We start from the raw sequence: 17,750 nt of genomic DNA on the forward strand, positions 1-17,750 counted from the left end.
ACCGCAAATGACAATGTCACATAAAGCTTCGAAGCTAGTGTTTTACAAATTGTCAATTCCGTAAATTCACATGCATTGATCAAACTTTTTGCGTCCAAAAGTATACATAGTATAATATAATAAATAAAGTCACTTCCTTATTTTGTGCGGAAGGCACAGCAGATAATGGGATTTGTCATCTGTGCTGAAGGAATAATTGCACACCACCTGTGACGTGACTATTATAATAATAATAATAATAATAATAATAATAATAATAATAAGGAATATTATTGCATTTGGGTTTCACGCGTACACTGTCATGGCTACAGATCAAAAGCTTCCGTCTCTAAACATATAAAAGAATAAGTAAACAAGTTATCAGATACAACACGAAAATGCCACAGAAGCTTCTTGTTGGCACTAACGCGGACTCTGTTACAATGTCAATTCTATGTGTATTTAATTAACTTCCTCCTTTGAATCTCAAATTTCTAACTATACTGTTTCACATCACATTTTCTCTTGTGTGTATATATATATATAGACTGAAAGTTGAAAGCCTGATATAAACACACATAGTTATTATCTGTGTTTGCATATAAGCAAAGTTGAAGATGGGGAATTACATTTCATGCACTCTATCAACAGCAGGGAGCAAGCATTGGAGAGGAATAAAGGTGATATTTCCAAGTGGGGAGATTGAGGAGTTTGAAGAAGGAGTTAAAGCAGCAGAACTCATGCTTGAGATGCCAAGCTTCTTTGTGGTGAACACTCGGTCTCTACAGATTGGACAAAGGTTTTGTGCACTGAACGCAGATGAGGAGCTTGAGTGTGGCAATGTTTATGTGATGCATCCCATGAAAAGGCTTAATTCTGTGGTCAGACCATCTGACATGGGTGCCTTGTTACTCACTGCCAAAAGGGTCACTGCAAAAGTGAGAGTTGTTCCTGAGAAACAAGTGGAGGAGCCCAAGTTCAACTTTGACGACATTGAAGAGTTTTCTAGCCCCGAGTTCGTGCACAGGTTGTCCATCACCAGGTCAAAGAAACCTTTGCTTGAGACCATAGCAGAGGAACCGGTGTGTGCCAGATCATAATCAGAAGGCCTCATGTGGAGAATACTTCTCTGCAGGACCAAGTCCAGATTGTGGCTTTCTTGTGATTATGGGACATCAATTACTTTTAGTTTCTTTTTTCTTCATTGTGATTGGAATTGTATGTATTACTAAAACTAATTCAAGACATTAGACATGGAGTATTGTTAGACCATTCTTATATTCAATTGTTAGATTTCATTGCCATAATCTTCAATTCTGTTGTTGTTGGATTTTAGTTAGAATTGAGAGCGAAATTGAATGATATTTGTTAGATATATTAAGTTTTATGTTAACATGAAAAAAATTTCTTATATTAATTATGTTGTTTTTTTTTTACATAATTAACACATGAACATTTATCCTATTCGGTAATGATTCAAAGTATTGAAGTTGTTTTTTTTATCTTCTTTTTGGATCTGATCTTATTGATTCGATCAGACTTTTTTTATGTTTTAAGATTTTTCTCTCTTTCTTCACGGTGTTTTTTGGTCTCTCTTCTACCCATGAGTCTTTACTAATTATGTCCATGCGCACTCGTTTAATGATAAGTTAGATGACACTAAATAACCTTATAATTACTTGTTGTGACATTTCCTTTGTAGTCACTATGATAAGCCAATTTCTCAATTTGTCATCTAAAGATCATTTAAATACAATAATCTGTATATTAAAGTACATTAAATAATTTTTTAGAAAAGAGTTATTATATGGTTTCAATAACCATTCAAAAGGTGTTTTCTATTAAGACGTTGATTAGGCAAGATCTCCCTGTGACAGAGGATCCACTTTTGGGTACTGTATGTCCATTGGTGGTAACTTGATCTATTAGAAAAATAAAAAGCAAAGTATTGTGGCAAGATCTAGTACATAAACATAATATAGAGTTATGGCTTTCAGCCACTTCTAAAACTTGTTTGACTTAAACAATTGCTTAAAAAATTATAATTTAGAGATGTCACTTAAATAATGATACTTATATATGACAATCGGATTGCTCTTGATATAAAGTTCTAATCTTATTTTTCATAGAAGTTCTAATCTTATTTTGTACAAAAAATTGATTATCATTTTATATAAAGACATCAAAAGACTAAGTTTATAAACTCAAATAATTAATTAACAAATATGTCATTTAAATCTTTACTAAAATAAAAAATTAATTATATTTATAACAAATTTGATACATACCATTTATACCTATCAACTTAGAAGAGAATGTTATATATTACATTAATTAAAAAAACATGTTCATATGTTATTTTTTTACATCTTCGTTTGTGAATGAATTTAACCCACGTTCTCTACATTATAAATATATTATCTTATTTATGTTCTTTATATAAGGGAGATTAACCATAATACTATTCATTTCTCAAGATTTGATTATGATTACCAGATTGAAGGAATGTGAAGTTAGATGATGGTCCGTTCAGAAAACAACTTGAAGGCTTTCAATTATCAAAGTAAAATCAAAGGAAAACATTTCCCTTTCGTTTACGCGTTTCTTGTTGTCTGTGGACATCGGGTGTATTATTTGACTTCTCAACTTATCACATTGTTCTTGTTTTTTCAACGAGTACAGCTGAAACTTCATTAATATAAAAATATTATATTCAAAGATCAAAATGTCATGAACTTAAAATTTAATAACCATCTTAAACAAGAATTATTCCACACAATTTATCCTTTAATTTCAAAAGTATTTCTTAATTTCATTTTGTCATAAAACAAATAGTCTGTCTTGAAAACAGCAACGTTTTTTCTATTTAATTCTATCCTAAGAACATATTCCAAACCATTGTTTAATAAGAACGGTGATGTACTCTTCAAAAAAACTGAACTTGCTGGTATTAGGAAATGTATAATAACCAAATGCTTTTCAGGAAATACAAGTGTTAAAAAATTCTTCATGAATCTGTTAATGTTACAAGTACACATTAAGACAATATTCGCTGTAATACATTTTATGATCAAAGGTTCATACTGCTACCTAAACGTAACTGCTCTAAATTCAATGGGATAATACAAAATTATGAAATTTACATTGCTATGTACAGAAATGGTAGCAACTAGCAAATGAAATGAAGTTCCATTTCCCCCTGAAATGAGTGTAAACTTCGTTAGGTGTTGGTATTACCGTCACATATGCACCATGCTCCTTCCCGAGTTCTGGTCGGTTATTATCTACTTTGGCAGATCATTTCAGCTACCTCGCCCATGACGCTTGTCCCTCTAATTTCTAGTAGGCGCAGAGCCAAGTCTTCTTCATCCATCTGTCTTAATCCGTTGCTCATTCTTTTCAATATACCAACATCAAGTTCCTGGATCCACAGTGGCGTGCAGCTCACCATCAAGCTCATAACCCCTGACACATACGCACGCCAGGTTGCACAATCACAGCGAAGAGATACTTTTCCATCCAGTGCATTTGCAAGAAAATCTAAATGAATCCCAAGAACCTTTGGTCGTCGTTTTGATGCTGGTGATGAAGAGTCGATACCCCAGGCAAACGTCCCACCAAGTACAGCAAAACACGCAAGTGCATAACCTCTCAGCATCGCTACAACAACTCCAGGTTCTGCCCCTTCCTGCTCTAACCCTTGCGCTGACAAAAACCAGGAAGGTAGAGTTTCTATAATCAAAGATTGAACCAAACCTGAACCACCAGATATCCAAAGAAACGAAGCCCCAATAAGAGCAGCATGCTTTACACGTGTCATTGATGCAGCAAGAGAAACCTGCCCGTATCTCATCCCATACTTGGTCTTCTTTAGCTTCTCCACTTCACCCTTGGGCAACCCACTGTTAGCTATATCTCTAACGGAAAGCATTAAAAGAGATACAATTTCCTCCGTCAAAAACATGACATCTCTAATAGACCGGTGAACTCTTAAGTAGAGAAACCCAGGAGCAACCGGAGTGATCCCTCTGTAGAAGTGAGAACCAAAGCCATGACCAAGGAGCGTGCCAACACCACCGTTGTTATAAATACAGGCAGAACCAAGTCCAAGGGTGGAAGTGAAGCAACTTCTTAAGAGCTGAACTACAGCATCCCTACTGTGGTGGAAGACAGTTGCAGAAGCAGAGAATACAAAAAAGTCACTCCAACGCTTCACCTTCTGAGCCCACAAAGCACCAACAATGGGCATACATGGCCAGGGGCAACCAGAAGAAAGGGCAATCAAAGATGGTCCAGCCAAAACAACGAAACGCTCGTAAGTTTTATCCAGTTTATATGTTATTGTGAGACTCAGAAAAGCTGCCAATGGCAAAGGAAGTGCAGGTGGAGCATTACCATCTGCTAGCAGCAGTTAGAGAAGCAGTGTCAACTGATCAATTTTGTTCAAACATAGAAAAAAGATACAAGAGATGCTGAAAACTGTCTGGACCACGCAAAGGAGTCCATTTTATGCAAGATTGTTACAGTAGATACAAATAATTATAGGAAATTTTATTCCTGTAAACATGATATGTCTATAAATCATACTATAATAACTTTGGTTTTAGCTACATATCCCTATGATTATAAAGATTCTGAAGATGGTCCTATGAGATCATCACAGATACTCAAATATTCTAAAGATGTTATCCTTGGACATTTCTCATATTCCTAACATAAATAGAAAATGTTCACTTCATTTTTGGCTGATGTTCACATTAACAGATAATGAAAACACGATCTGTAAAAAACTGGAGACGATGACTTCATATTTCTGTGACAATCATATAGCCCCTATCTAATTGAGAATTTACTCATCACCCACGAGTTACTTCCAAAAAATAACTACGAATATGCAGAACATGACAGGTTAGTTGGTCTGTAGGGAGAAAACGGAAAATGCCGCAACAATCACCCAGGAAAGGATAAATTGAACTCACAAAGAAGGATTCATCTAAAGAAAGTAAACTTGACAAACCTATAGCAAGACTAGGGACATCAACACCTGTGGCTGCTAAAATTTTCTTGATTTGTTGCTCAACAATGGATAAATTTGCAGCAGGGCTTGGCCAATCAGTTCCGTTCATAAAAGCAGGCTTCCAAATGCCTCGTGTTACTTCAGCTGACAAGTAGCTTATAATAGTTCCCAAAGTTGCCGGAAGAAAATCAGCCAGATCTTTGAGACCTAGATAAAAATAAGGCAGATGATTTATTAAGCAAACAACAGCCTAACAAAAACTTAAAAAAGAAGACATTGGCAACCCATTTCAATGAATTCCCAAACTTACAATTTTTATATTAGCGTGCAATTATTCCAATAAGTTAATCTATGACAACTTAAAGAAGCATGGCCTAGCCTTCATATTTGAACACACTGAAGTTTTTTAAAAAAATACCTTTTAATATTGCTTGATAATTTTATGGTTCCTTAGCTTAATTGCGAACTTCTACATCACCAGTGATTTTGTCAAACAAGTACACAACTACCAAGACTAGTAGTGAGCACAAACCTATCTGGATTTGGGAGAAACGTAGCAGTACAACAACAAACATGACCAAGTCTTTTCTTACGTCCTCCTCAATTTTAGTTGAACAATCAAGAGGGTGCCTCTTCTCTTGCATCCTCCTCCTTTTGTTTACATTGCAAATCCCCTCTAAGAACTAACTCCTCCAAGCAACTATAATAATTTTCCTAACTACCTTCCCAATCCTAGCAAACACAATTTATTTCACTGACAAGTGGACAAGGAGAATCAAGTGAATGAGATGAAAATTACAAGGGTTTGGTAAAACAATATCATTTTTATGGAAAAAAAAAGCACTTATATTCAATCTTTTCACTTTCTAAGTTATTCCGATAAAAATGAGTCATGTTCAATATTTGATCATCATTAGTCCACAACTGACATTCTCACATTTCAAAACATGAAAGCCTCGTTATAATCCTGAAACAGTTATTAATGATAAGCAATTATAAAAAAAAAAGCTAGAATATATCCACAAGTGAACTGAGCAAACCTGTAGCCAATTCACGGGGAGAGAGTCTTCCATGTGCACAAGCAGTAAGAGCAGCATAAAGAACAAATGGAGTTGCTTCAAGGATGTCCCATGCAGGCACTTTGAGTTTCATCAGAGCATCATCCAGTGAAGAGCAAGATGAATTACTGCTTCCTGAAGTTGTAGGCGTCAATGACTGAGCACTTCGATTTATTTTCTTGCATATCATGCTTAGTAGCGCTTCAACAATCTGAGAAACTGGCCCTCCGGGTGCAAGAGTAGAGCAGGTGGATGCAATACATTCTCGATGTTGCCGATACCAAATGTTTAATTTTGGAAAGGATTCCATAAACAAAGGCTCTAAAGAAAAAGTTATCATTTTTGAAAATCTTCTACAACTTACTCGATCTCTTGGTGATTTCCCAAAGGATGCTAACATACAATTTCGAACCAATAAAAGGTACTCAGGACCTAACTGTGATCCTAATGCTGGAGTTGCTGCACCACCCATCACATGCTCAACAGGTGGATGATTAAACCGCCATAGTCTCAGCAGGAGAATAAATGCATTAGAGAACACTGCATGACAAGTGAGTTTTTCACCAGTAACAGCAGTCCATGAGACATTAGGAGCAGATGATCCAAAAGCTTCGCATATTGGCATCAACACAGCAGCAAGTAACGGAACCTGAAAGAAGAAAGTAAAATGAATGCATAGAATAGGACAACAAACTAAAAGCTTCAATAGTTATTATTGTGATTCCTCATAGATTAGGGAAGGGATCATTGTAGTTCTTAAGACTTTGACAATCCTTGCCATATAAATTGGTTTTATGGAACTTGAGTTAGGCCCCAAACTTTAATTCTAATATTGTATCAAAGCATATCTGAGAATTTTTATTGGATTACATATATTTGTGTACACCCTAAATGTCTATTCCTAGGCATCATGGGTGATGTTATTGGGCCATCACCATTTGTCTTCACTCTAGATGTCCAATCCTAAGTGTGAAGGAACACGTTCGAATCTAGTATCAACTAGAGATATAACCAATTTAATTATAGGGGTGCCGTTACAATGTCACCCACATTTGTCCACATTCTAGATGTCTAGTCTTGAGCATCTAGGGTGGGGTGTTGAAATCATATTGACTAGGGAAATATTTCAATGTAGTCTTCCTAATGTGTGTGTAATCTTTTTCTTACATGCTAGCTTTGTGGGATTAAGTTAAACCCTAAGCCCAAATTTTTGAAGTTATTAACAATTCCTTTCTTGGGAAAAAATAAAACTGTTTTTGATTGATAGTACAAAAAATTTTAATAAGACAAATTTTCTTTGTCTGTATGCATTGGGGAGGGTTGTTCTAAAAATGTCATTCATATTAATTTTCCTTTTTTCTTGAGTGAAACAAGAATGTACACCACTTGCTATATTAAATCAGAACATACCACACCGTGTAGGGAGAATATCTGAACACTGTCTACGGATGAAATTCCAATCAGAAGAACATTCAACAAAGGAGCATGGTTGATCAAATAGCTTTCAGTCCCAGAATATTTAGGAGGAACTGGAGGAGAAAGCATCTTTACTATGAAAAAAACAATATGTTCCTACACCCAAAGAGAATCATTACAATCATGAGTGAACAATCAAAAACTGAAAAGGAAGGAAAGCAAACAAAAATAAATTATCAAGAATAAAGCAAAAAATAAAATAAAATGAAAATGGTGTTCAGATCACCTGCACGTTCCAACCACGTACTAAAGATGCCCCACAAAGAATGGTAGCAGCAGATATCTTTTCTTCATCCGAGCCATTGATTGCAAATTCAAATATTTTCTCAATCTCTGCTAAGCTTCCATTACATCCACGAGCTTAAATTCAGTTGTTTTACCACTAGTAAATATACAGAATAGAGCATACGATACCCTGAACTTCAGGAAACAGAAAAGTGTAACTGAAGCCCAGGTATTAAGCATACTACAGGCAATTGGACAGCTACTACTTTCAAAAACACATTTATGCACACTTTGAATGCGTATCTCTATTATATATCTATGTATGCATTATCTCTATTAAATATCTATGTATGCATTTCTACTTTGTCTCTGTACAAGTAATTTTCTATTTTGTTCACCAGATGAAATAAGGTCCTGTGTCCAAGATACATTGGATGGGAGTAATAAACCAATAGACTTATTACTACCCTGCCCAAGTTGAATTAAGAAAAGGTACTCCTTAACAACTCTTTAAATAATATATGCAGTAAATCTATGGTATTTCAATATTAACTCTATGCTACAACGTTTTTGCAAACCATATAAAGATAACTATAAATTAAAAAAGAAACAGACAAAAATTCATGATAACGTATAAAAGTCCTACAGAGCACATGTAATGTATGACTGCAGAAATGATATGAGGTAGCAGCATACCTAGAAGCAGGAGTTGCAACTAAGACATTAACCAATTGAGGAGTCAGTGGTAATCCCTTCATTAATGATGACCAGCTAGGTAAATGGTTAGGAATACTATGAGGCAGCTGATTGAAAGGTGCACTAACATAACCAGGCCAGAAATACGCGGAGGTATCAAGCAGATGCCTTGCTATACAAGCCTCCACAATCAGATGCCTTAAGTTACCCGCTGCAAGAAAAAACAATGATGAGCTATCACTCTCAAACCAAAGAGGTATAATAAGGGGCCCAAGACAAACCAAGATACCCTTATGAGAGCACACATCTGAGAAAAATAATCAGAAGCAAAGAGAAAACTTGATATTCACAGCAAAAATATCAGGAGCATGATAGAGATTGAGCGAAGGTTAAGTTGATAGCCCTGAAATTTATTAAGGAACAATTAACAGGATAAACGAAAGCAGATCCATATTGCCTGTTTGCATTCATTAGTATTCCTACATTGTCATTTTCTTAATCACGAAATTTCCGACATGTTAGTTATAACATTACAAAAGATACAAGTGAACAAAAGTGCTTTAATTGTTCTTAAATTGTCTGCTTTCATTTTAAGTTAGGTACTCCAGCTGTGAGTTCTTTCTATGACCAAACCAAACAGCACTATAGTTTCATATTATAAGAGCAATTACTTACAACAGTTGGTGGGCAAGTCATTCACATTCGTATATTCCAAGTATCCACTATGTCCTGATACGAACAATGTAGCCTTGGCAGCAGCCTGATTGGCTCCCCAAATAACAGATTGTGGCGGAGTGAGTAAATCTTCATAATCACCCAATAGCTGTAAGCTGATAACCAATTCCCCACGACGCTCTCCCAAAGCCTGCTTGTCCATCCTTTGATTTGTAGGGCTACGTTCAGCTTCTTCAATGAGTTCCCCTTCCTCTTCTTCAATAAGGTTAGTAACTACAAGGGTTGTAATGCACAATAACATACACAAGCAGGTATCAAGGCGAGGCACTGGACCCTCACTTGGATCCCTCTCCTAACAAAGGGGGAAACGTGTAAGTCTTAAAACAAGGGAACCGAGGCCAATAGTATAAAAACTACAGTAACTAATTGCATTTTGTTAAAAACCAGTAAATCAGATGAATGTAAACCGACCAACAAAGTAAAAGACATAACAGATATGCTGCAATATCTCATGTTCTTTGGGTTACATCTTATCATGCACTTGCTAAGTCCATCAAGCAGTCTATCTCTCTCTCTCGCACACACACAAAGTGTTTGTCCCAGTCCAAAATATGAAATTGCTAGTCTGCATTTGGTTTCAGGAATTACCCTTTTTCCACGTAGAAGAAATCATCCCCTACAGCAAATTCTAGTTAACTAATATACCTTGGCTCAAATCTTACCCTTTGAACTAGCCGTAGTGCTGCAATCCATAAACCTAAAAAAGCACAATGCCATGCAGCACCATTAACTGCTTGCAAAGCCTTAACCAACCCTGCAATAAGCCAACAATCACTTCAACCATGAAGTTCAACAACGCATGGAAAAAACAACTCTTATCATTGCCAGATTCGCCGTTAAATCCAGTAACCACTGCGTCACTGAAATTTATGCTTACCGGTAAGAACTTCAACAGCACTAGCTTCTGCCACGTGATTTCCATCCATTGCATCCTCAAGGATAAGATCAATAGGGAGCCAAAGAGAAGACCAATTATCATTGCAAGACTGAACCGCGCAGGAGCCAGCCATGACGGCACTGAGTTCAAGCTTAGGTGTCGATTTCCATTCAGAAGACAAACCCCTAATCCCAGGAGCGGAGTTAAAATTCAAAGGCAAAAGCGAGTCAGGAGTGACCTGCTTCAAGCTCCTCAACACGGTCGAGTTCGCGGCAAGCCGCTGAAGCTGGTGAACAAAAGGTCCCCAATGCGCTGGCCTACAAATAAACATCCACCGAGTCAGCGAAAACAGAAATAAATGCAGTTCTTAAGGTACTTTTGTCAATGTTCTCCAATCAAAACGAGCTTGAGAATAAGCATAAGGAATTCAACTTCAATTCTAACTAGAGAACAGAACGAATCCGTCCAACAGTAGCTAACGAGGTGTATATAGCAAGTTTTGGTGTAGCATGATAATACGAAAGCGGCAGTGAAAAGGAGTAATTTACATGTTTCGTTGAACGAGGGAGAGGATTCTGGAAGTGACTTTGTGGTGAAGAAAGAGAGAGATGGTCTCAATAGCCATGGCAGTGTTTTTGCGGTGCAAGGTGTCTTTGGTGTGGTTGGGGGAGGCGTCGATGAGCATGTTGTCGACATCGGAATCGGGGAATCTGGCGATCCATCTGGGCTTGTGTTGGAGAAGTCCCTCGTCGTCCAAGGAAGCTTCGAGCAACTGCGAGACGAGGGTGAAGAGAAGGTGAACGAGAACGAGGCCGGGGTGGGGGTCGTGGGAGGAGTAGAGCTGGGAGAAGCGAAGGGAGTGGTGAATGGAGGCCATGACCTTGGGGTAATTGGGGAAGTGGATGTTGGACGAGAGGGAGAAGGCGTGGCGGTTGAGGAGGTCGATGTAGAGGGAGTAGGCGGCGGGGTGGAGGTGGCGGTGGGGGAGGACGCGGGTGGAGAGGAGGGAGAGGGCGAGCAAGGGAGGGAGGATTCTGACGGCCATGGCTTTCTCGAGAAGCTTCCAGGCGAGGGGGACGTGGTTGTCGAAGCAGATGTAGGAGACGAGACGGTGTGCGAGGTCGACGGAAGGGAGGGAGACGCCGGCAGAGTTGAGGGCGGCGCTGACCTGAATTGACCACAGAAGAGGGTCGGTCTTCTTCTCCTGCGCCCACTTGGTGAGTTCCATGACTCCCTCCCACACCATAGCTTCCATTCACCGATCGATCTCTCCACTTCGCAATTCCTTCGATTCTCAATTCAGACTTCACTCACCATCTTCATCGTCTTCTTCTTCTTCTTCTTCAAATTTTGAAAAGTCTGCTTCCACTCACTCTGATGTTTTTTGTTTAAATGAAAAAAATGTAGCAGTTGTGATTTATTATTTGTATGAGATAAGGTTGAGACATTTAAAAATGAAGCAAACTTGGACGGGGCTTTTGTTCAGTATTCAAAGTTCTCACATAAAGTGAGTTTCAGCATTTCAAACCATCGTATGGAATCATTCACATCATTTCGTCAACATCTTCGTCTCTTTCCACTCTTTTCACGCACTCCACCACTCAAATCATTCAAACCACCAATTCAGGGCCTGCTCCTGGGCCTCCGACTGTTTCCTTCTCCACATGGAGGCTATTTCTTCCTGCACCTCCAGTTTTTCTTCCTCCACTTCATGCTGGCCACCCTCTTTCCATCATTGTCACCAAATGTGTAACAATTTACAAGAATTTTCTGGATTTCACAATTTTAAAAAAATTAAATAACCTTCAAATTATTCAATTTTAAAGTCAATTCCAAATCTAAAAGTATATTTCAATTTACACAATATAGAAATTATTTTTTTATAAAAAAAATCAGGAGTAATTCATAATATAATATTAACTTCTAAATTGCACAGTTAAAATCCAAAAGTCAAAGAGGATTTTCAAATTACTATTTTGAATGGTGTAATTTCATATATATATTTTTTAAGTTTTGATTGTATAATTCGGAAATATCTTTAAACCGAAGAGTAAATTGATGATTTTAATATTTAAGGGGTGTAGAAGAAAAGCATGGGGTGTGAAAAGCATTTCTGAAAAACATATTTCTGAAGATTTTAATATTTATCAAATCCTTTGTGTAAGTTATATAGTAGGAAAGGCAATGAGAAAAAGAAAAGGAATAATATAAAAGCTAAAGTGAGAACATGGGATATTTTTATTTGTACGCATGAAAGTTATAATGGGTTGAGTTTATAAATTTATGCGTTTTTTTTTTCTATAGATGCAATATGAGGAATGTTGGATTTTTACTTTGGTAAATGATTATTTTTGTGTATCTAATTTATTATAAACTCGATTATTTTATGCATTCAGTGTCACATTATTATGTGTCTCTGAAAGTTATCAAGGAATAAATGATAGAAGGGAGACGTAGAATTTGGTTGAGAATGGAGAATATGTGCATCAATAATAATAATAATCGTATTCGTATAACACATACAGCAAAGTTTTCATGGATAAACATGTTGGTATAATAATGTTTATATATTTCCTTTGCGTCATTTTCCAAAGTGTGTTTTATTATATTTCTATTTAATATAGATGATAAAAAAATTCTAAAGAAAAACATATTAACACGTATTTCGATATATTTAATAATTTTATATTGTTTATAAGTTGATATATATAGTAAACTAAAAGGACATGAAAAAAAATTAGTATCATTAATTTAAGAGAAAAAGACACAAACTTATATATAGAAAGAGAAGAAAGTTATTAAATAAGAGAAATGTCATACTACATATCTAACTTATATATAACATCTCTTTTGAACGAGATGATACTACCTTCCAAGTTAAATTTATTTCTATCAGATAAAAGTTTAATGAAAATGTCAGCTACTTGACATATGTTAGGAAGATGAACACGTTTGACTTGTTGTGATTGAACTTTGTCATGTACAACATGGAGATCTAATTCAAAGTGCTTTGTACGAAAATGCATAATAGGATTAGCAGAGATTAACACGATGCTTAATTATTTGAATAGATGGTTGGAGTAGTGGAATGAAGATGAAACTCATGTAGAAGGGAAGAGATCCACATAATTTCTGATAAAATTGCATCAATGCTCATGTATTGAACTTTAGTGCTACTACAAGAGACCATTTTTTGCTTGTAAGAGTGTCATGAAATGATGTTGTTACAAAGATAAATGCAGAACCTCATTGTAGATTTTTGATCATCCAAATCAGCATCACTAAAACCAATTAAGGAGTAATTTGATGAAGACAAAGGAGTAAGAAGTAATCCATGAGGTTTGCTTATTTGAAAAGAATTTTTCAAAAGAGAGTAAGGAAAAAATTGTTTATCAAAAATCACATGTCTCAAGATATATTTTTTATGCGAAGAAGATAGGCAAAGATAACATTTATGTTGATTAATGTAACCAATAAAAACATAAAGCTCAAAACAAAAATTAAACTTGTTTTTATATATGGTCAAACCAACCCGTAACAAGTACAACCAAACATTTTAAAAAATATATATATATATATATATAATCAAGCTTTTGATTAAAAAGTTTCTGAAAAGGAGTTAGGCCATGTAAAATAGTGGTGGGTAAAATATTGATAATTTGTACAACAGGAAGAAAGGCTTTTGGCCGTAATTTTCTTAAAAAAGAGGATTAAGATAAAAGAGCTAAACCTTTGTCAACAATGTGTCGTGTTTTTTTTTTATGAAGTTGTTTTGCTCATGTGTATAAGGACATGTTAACTTATGTCTAATACCATATTTTTGAAGAAAATATTTATGACTTAAAAAACTCATTTGTATTTTTTGTTTGGATAAATTGTAGTTTGCGATTAGTTTGTGTTTCAACAAAAGATTTAAACAAAGGAAAAACAAAATATCTGAAAAGGTTACATAATATTTAGCATCATCAATGTACGGGAAATGGTTTCCATATATCTATATAGAGAGGTTGTAAAGGATGTGAATAAACAAAGGTGGATGGCAAAAAATTTAATTGATGCATTTATGCTTTAACACAATCACCACAAAACAATTTGATAGAATTTTGCAAAAGGAATATTACAACTATGTAAGATTTGTTTAATTATACTAAAACATGCATGGCCTAGTCTAGCATGTCAAACAAATAAAGTATTGTTACAAGGATGAGCACTAATAATATTACTTTGAAAATGAAAAGAGTGTTGTAATTGAGGAAAAACACAGGCCATCTTTGAGAAAACCTTCAAGGATGATCTTATTTGTGTCCTTCTTTTTAACATAACAAACACATAGACCATATTCATATTTCTCAGTATTGAAAAAAAAACTACAAAAGAAACCTTGCACTAAGATGAGCTTTATAGCGTTATTGCGTGCAAAAAACTTTTAATTTATGTAAAATCACTCAAAATCACTTAAATCATTAGTGTTTTTTTATGCATGAAATAACTTTTATATATAAATATCTTAAATAAGACTCTTGGAAATCAAAATTATTGTGAAAACTTGTTAATTGAGTTTGTTGAAGAGTAATCAGCCTAGAAAATAAAATTTGTCATGTGCTATACAATTGTCTTGAAGATGTACTTCTTTATTGTTATACATTGTCTAAATGGTTTTAGAGGTTTTGATAATCTTTATGTACTTGTTTTTCTTCTTTTAGAATTTCCTTATTCGTTCTTGAAAATATATGATTAAATCATCAAAATTAAAGTCATATATTATCTTGCAAGAATTTATGTGATTGTAACACCCTCACAAAATTATATAGCCTTTCAAAATACAAAATTAAATATATACAAAATATTCGTGTATAAATACAACTTTTTTGTATATAAAAATAGAGTCACAAATAAAATATTACCCCTTTCAAATTGTGTTCTTAAACATATACTTATACTTGTTTGTGTATATAGTGTAGTCATTGTAAGTCACAATATTAAACACATTCAACAACGATAAGTCATAAAAATAAATTTTCTAACATAAGAAATTGTATATAGAAGGAGACTTTTTAATTAAAAACTAATAGTTCAATTTCAGTTCAAAAATCAACATACAACAACCATATAGATAATGCATAAATCTATATACAAAGGATATCCAACAAATGGAATACTAATTGATGTTTTTAAAAGTCTCATAAGTATGTCCAACTAGACACTAACATTTGATCAAGACCATTGCTTAAATTTACATATGATGAAGATAAATTCATTACAATCCAATTTCAAACATCCACATATTTTACTATGTGTAAAACCTTTTTCTTTAACTTCTCACCATATGATATCTTAATTTATGTGACTTAAACTATAAGTGAAAAAAGGAAATCTCTATTGCAACTATGCATCAATACTTAATATATAAATCAAACAATGGTATGCGTATGATTTAATTTGTGACACCAAATTTTACAAGTCTTATCATTCTTGATAATCATTTTCATACAACATAATTCATCAAACAAAAATAACAAATTAATTAAATATACAACAAACCAACATTCATTTTACATTTATAACATACATTTAAATATAATTTATTAAAGAGACAAGAAGAGAGGAGAAAGAAAAAAAATTAAAAACAAAAAATATTGAACAAAATTTTTTTACTTAAGTGACAATTATCTTACTGAATCAAAAAAATATTCATTTAAGCAAAAATTTGAAAGTAAATATTGAGTTGCAATCTTAATTTTTCTTAGGATCGAGAGTAATAAGTTTTATTTTCATTTGAGAAAAAATTTTCATTTGCTCAAAAATATCACTAAATCAACCTCATTTAACAAAACTTATCGATTCCAAAAGTTTTATTCAAAGTCACTTTAACAAATGCAACTTTCAAATAATTTAAAACTATCAATACAATATATAACTTGCTTAAACATCATCCTTCACTTATTTCAATTTAACATTAGTCACTCAAACTCAATACACACATACACATTCATACATATACATATAAATACATACATACACACATAAATACATACATATACACATACATAATATATATATATATATATATATATATATATATATATATATATATATATATATATATATATATATATATATATTTTTTTTTTCTTCCACGTCAAACTAACATAAGAAAAACTAAAGGAATTTAACTTTACTATTCAAAACTCAATGTCATTAACTTAACTTCATAACAATAATTTTCAACTCAAAATATTCTAAAACAATAATGTATTAATCCAAAACTCAAAATAACATTCAATTTTAAACATCCAAATAAACCTATAGAAACTAAAATCTTATGATCAAATTACATTCACATTCAAATAATATATTATAAAGTCCTATAAAAAAACATAAATATATTTACTTGTACTTTTTTTTAAATAAGAGAATTACTCAAAATCTATAAAAATAAGTAAATCAAAGTATCTAAACATAATTAAATTTTAGTATGAACTTAACAACTTAACCTTAACCAAATTGAAAAAAAAATTCAACTATTATTGTGGAAAAATTTATAAAAAGAAAAGAAAAAAGAATTTTAAAAGTAAATAAGAAGTACAAAAATTTAATCGATTGACAAGTACCTCTAACTCTCCTTAGATAATGAAAAAAATGAAATCTAAAAAGAATATTTTTAAGAAAAAAAAAAAAAAAGGAAAGATGTGAAGTTAGCAGACGTATCTATAAATGGTGTAAGAGCATAAAAGGGTGGATTGTGTAGATTGGTGTAAGACCTATGTATCTATATATAATTATTGTACCGAAAGTAAGCTTACGTCCTTGTAGTTTCTTCAATCATATCATATATATGGATCGGACCACTCAAAAGCTGATAAAAAAAATTAACTTTTCCTTTCTCATTCTCTTTTTTTCCTTCTAAAATCTTCCTACAAATAAATTAAAAAAAAAATCCATCACAAGATTTTCCCCAAAATATATTTAAATTGAATATGCAATAATGTTGACTAATAAGGAATATCTTAAAGTGTATCCATCTTTTCTTACATAATCGATAAATAATGTTAAAGACCTTTCAAAGTTTCCAAATTAAGGAAAAAGCTCACCAAATTTTAAGGATCACGACTAAATTCATTTATAGTTGTAAGCATTTTTTTCTTTTCTTTTTCAAAAGTTATTTAATTATAGTTTATTGGAGTTTCTTTTTTAAAGTAAATATTACTAAACTCGTATTTTTAAATTTTATATCAATGTGATTTCAAATTTATTGAAACAATGTTAAATTCGAGATGCATTTTTAAACTCGATTTCTATTTTAAAATTTTACAATTTTACCTATACTATATAGAAATAAATTTTTTTTTCTAAGTGTCTTTTAATATTATCTCTTCATTAAATATATTTTTGGTATCTTTACTTATATAAAATATATTTATTAGATTTTTATTATTCTAAAATTTCAAATTACTGTTTTAGTTATCAATATTTATTAATTTTTAATATTTATTATTTATTTGAATTAATACATCAGTATTGTATTACAATGTTATTTGGTATTTGAAACAATCATTTAACACTTTTATTCAACATATAAACACGAAATTGATTAAACTAAAATAAATTCTTATAAAGCCTGCATTTAAGGGTTAAGAGTATACAAAATTTAAAAATAAATAAATTGGTGCAAATAAAAATAAGATAA

General features: G+C 33.2%; 2 protein-coding genes across 3 annotated transcripts; one reads left to right on the forward strand and one right to left on the reverse strand.

The window, feature by feature from the left end:
* Positions 1-369: 369 nt before the first annotated feature.
* Positions 370-1,330, forward strand: LOC124825606 (uncharacterized). The gene has a single exon (XM_047298257.2). It carries the CDS (start codon positions 597-599, stop codon positions 1,077-1,079), a length of 483 nt encoding a protein of 160 aa, XP_047154213.1. The 5' UTR covers positions 370-596; the 3' UTR covers positions 1,080-1,330.
* A 1,636-nt stretch (positions 1,331-2,966) lies between these two features.
* On the reverse strand, positions 2,967-11,616 carry LOC124825612 (mediator of RNA polymerase II transcription subunit 33B-like). Of its 2 annotated transcripts, none has more exons than XM_047298266.2 (10): positions 10,612-11,616; positions 10,064-10,380; positions 9,849-9,940; positions 9,127-9,478; positions 8,452-8,662; positions 7,757-7,871; positions 7,465-7,626; positions 6,037-6,703; positions 4,997-5,203; positions 2,967-4,377 (listed from the first exon to the last, which is right to left on the reverse strand). In XM_047298266.2, exons 1-10 carry the CDS (start codon positions 11,316-11,318, stop codon positions 3,260-3,262), a joined length of 3,948 nt encoding a protein of 1,315 aa, XP_047154222.2. In that variant the 5' UTR covers positions 11,319-11,616; the 3' UTR covers positions 2,967-3,259. The 2 variants fall into 2 exon arrangements, with proteins under 2 accessions (XP_047154222.2, XP_047154221.2); XM_047298265.2 differs by having other exon boundaries at positions 2,967-4,380.
* Between the last annotated feature and the right edge of the window lie 6,134 nt (positions 11,617-17,750).

The sequence above is a fragment of the Vigna umbellata genome, chromosome 4 (assembly GCF_029865625.1).
Source record: "Vigna umbellata cultivar VRB3 chromosome 4, Vumbellata_1.0, whole genome shotgun sequence".
Classification (NCBI taxonomy): domain Eukaryota; kingdom Viridiplantae; phylum Streptophyta; class Magnoliopsida; order Fabales; family Fabaceae; genus Vigna; species Vigna umbellata.

Bases quoted from the DNA above. Each gene is read 5' to 3' on its own strand.
- LOC124825612 (XM_047298265.2), bottom strand. From the start codon at position 11,318: ATGGAAGCTATGGTGTGGGAGGGAGTCATGGAACTCACCAAGTGGGCG. The intron at 7,627-7,756 runs GTGATCTGAACA...CTTTGGGTGTAG, and splicing joins TACGTGGTTGGAACGTGCAG to GAACATATTGTTTTTTTCAT. The intron at 6,704-7,464 runs GTATGTTCTGAT...TTCTTCTTTCAG, and splicing joins TATTCTCCCTACACGGTGTG to GTTCCGTTACTTGCTGCTGT.
- LOC124825606 (XM_047298257.2), top strand. From the start codon at position 597: ATGGGGAATTACATTTCATGCACTCTATCAACAGCAGGGAGCAAGCAT.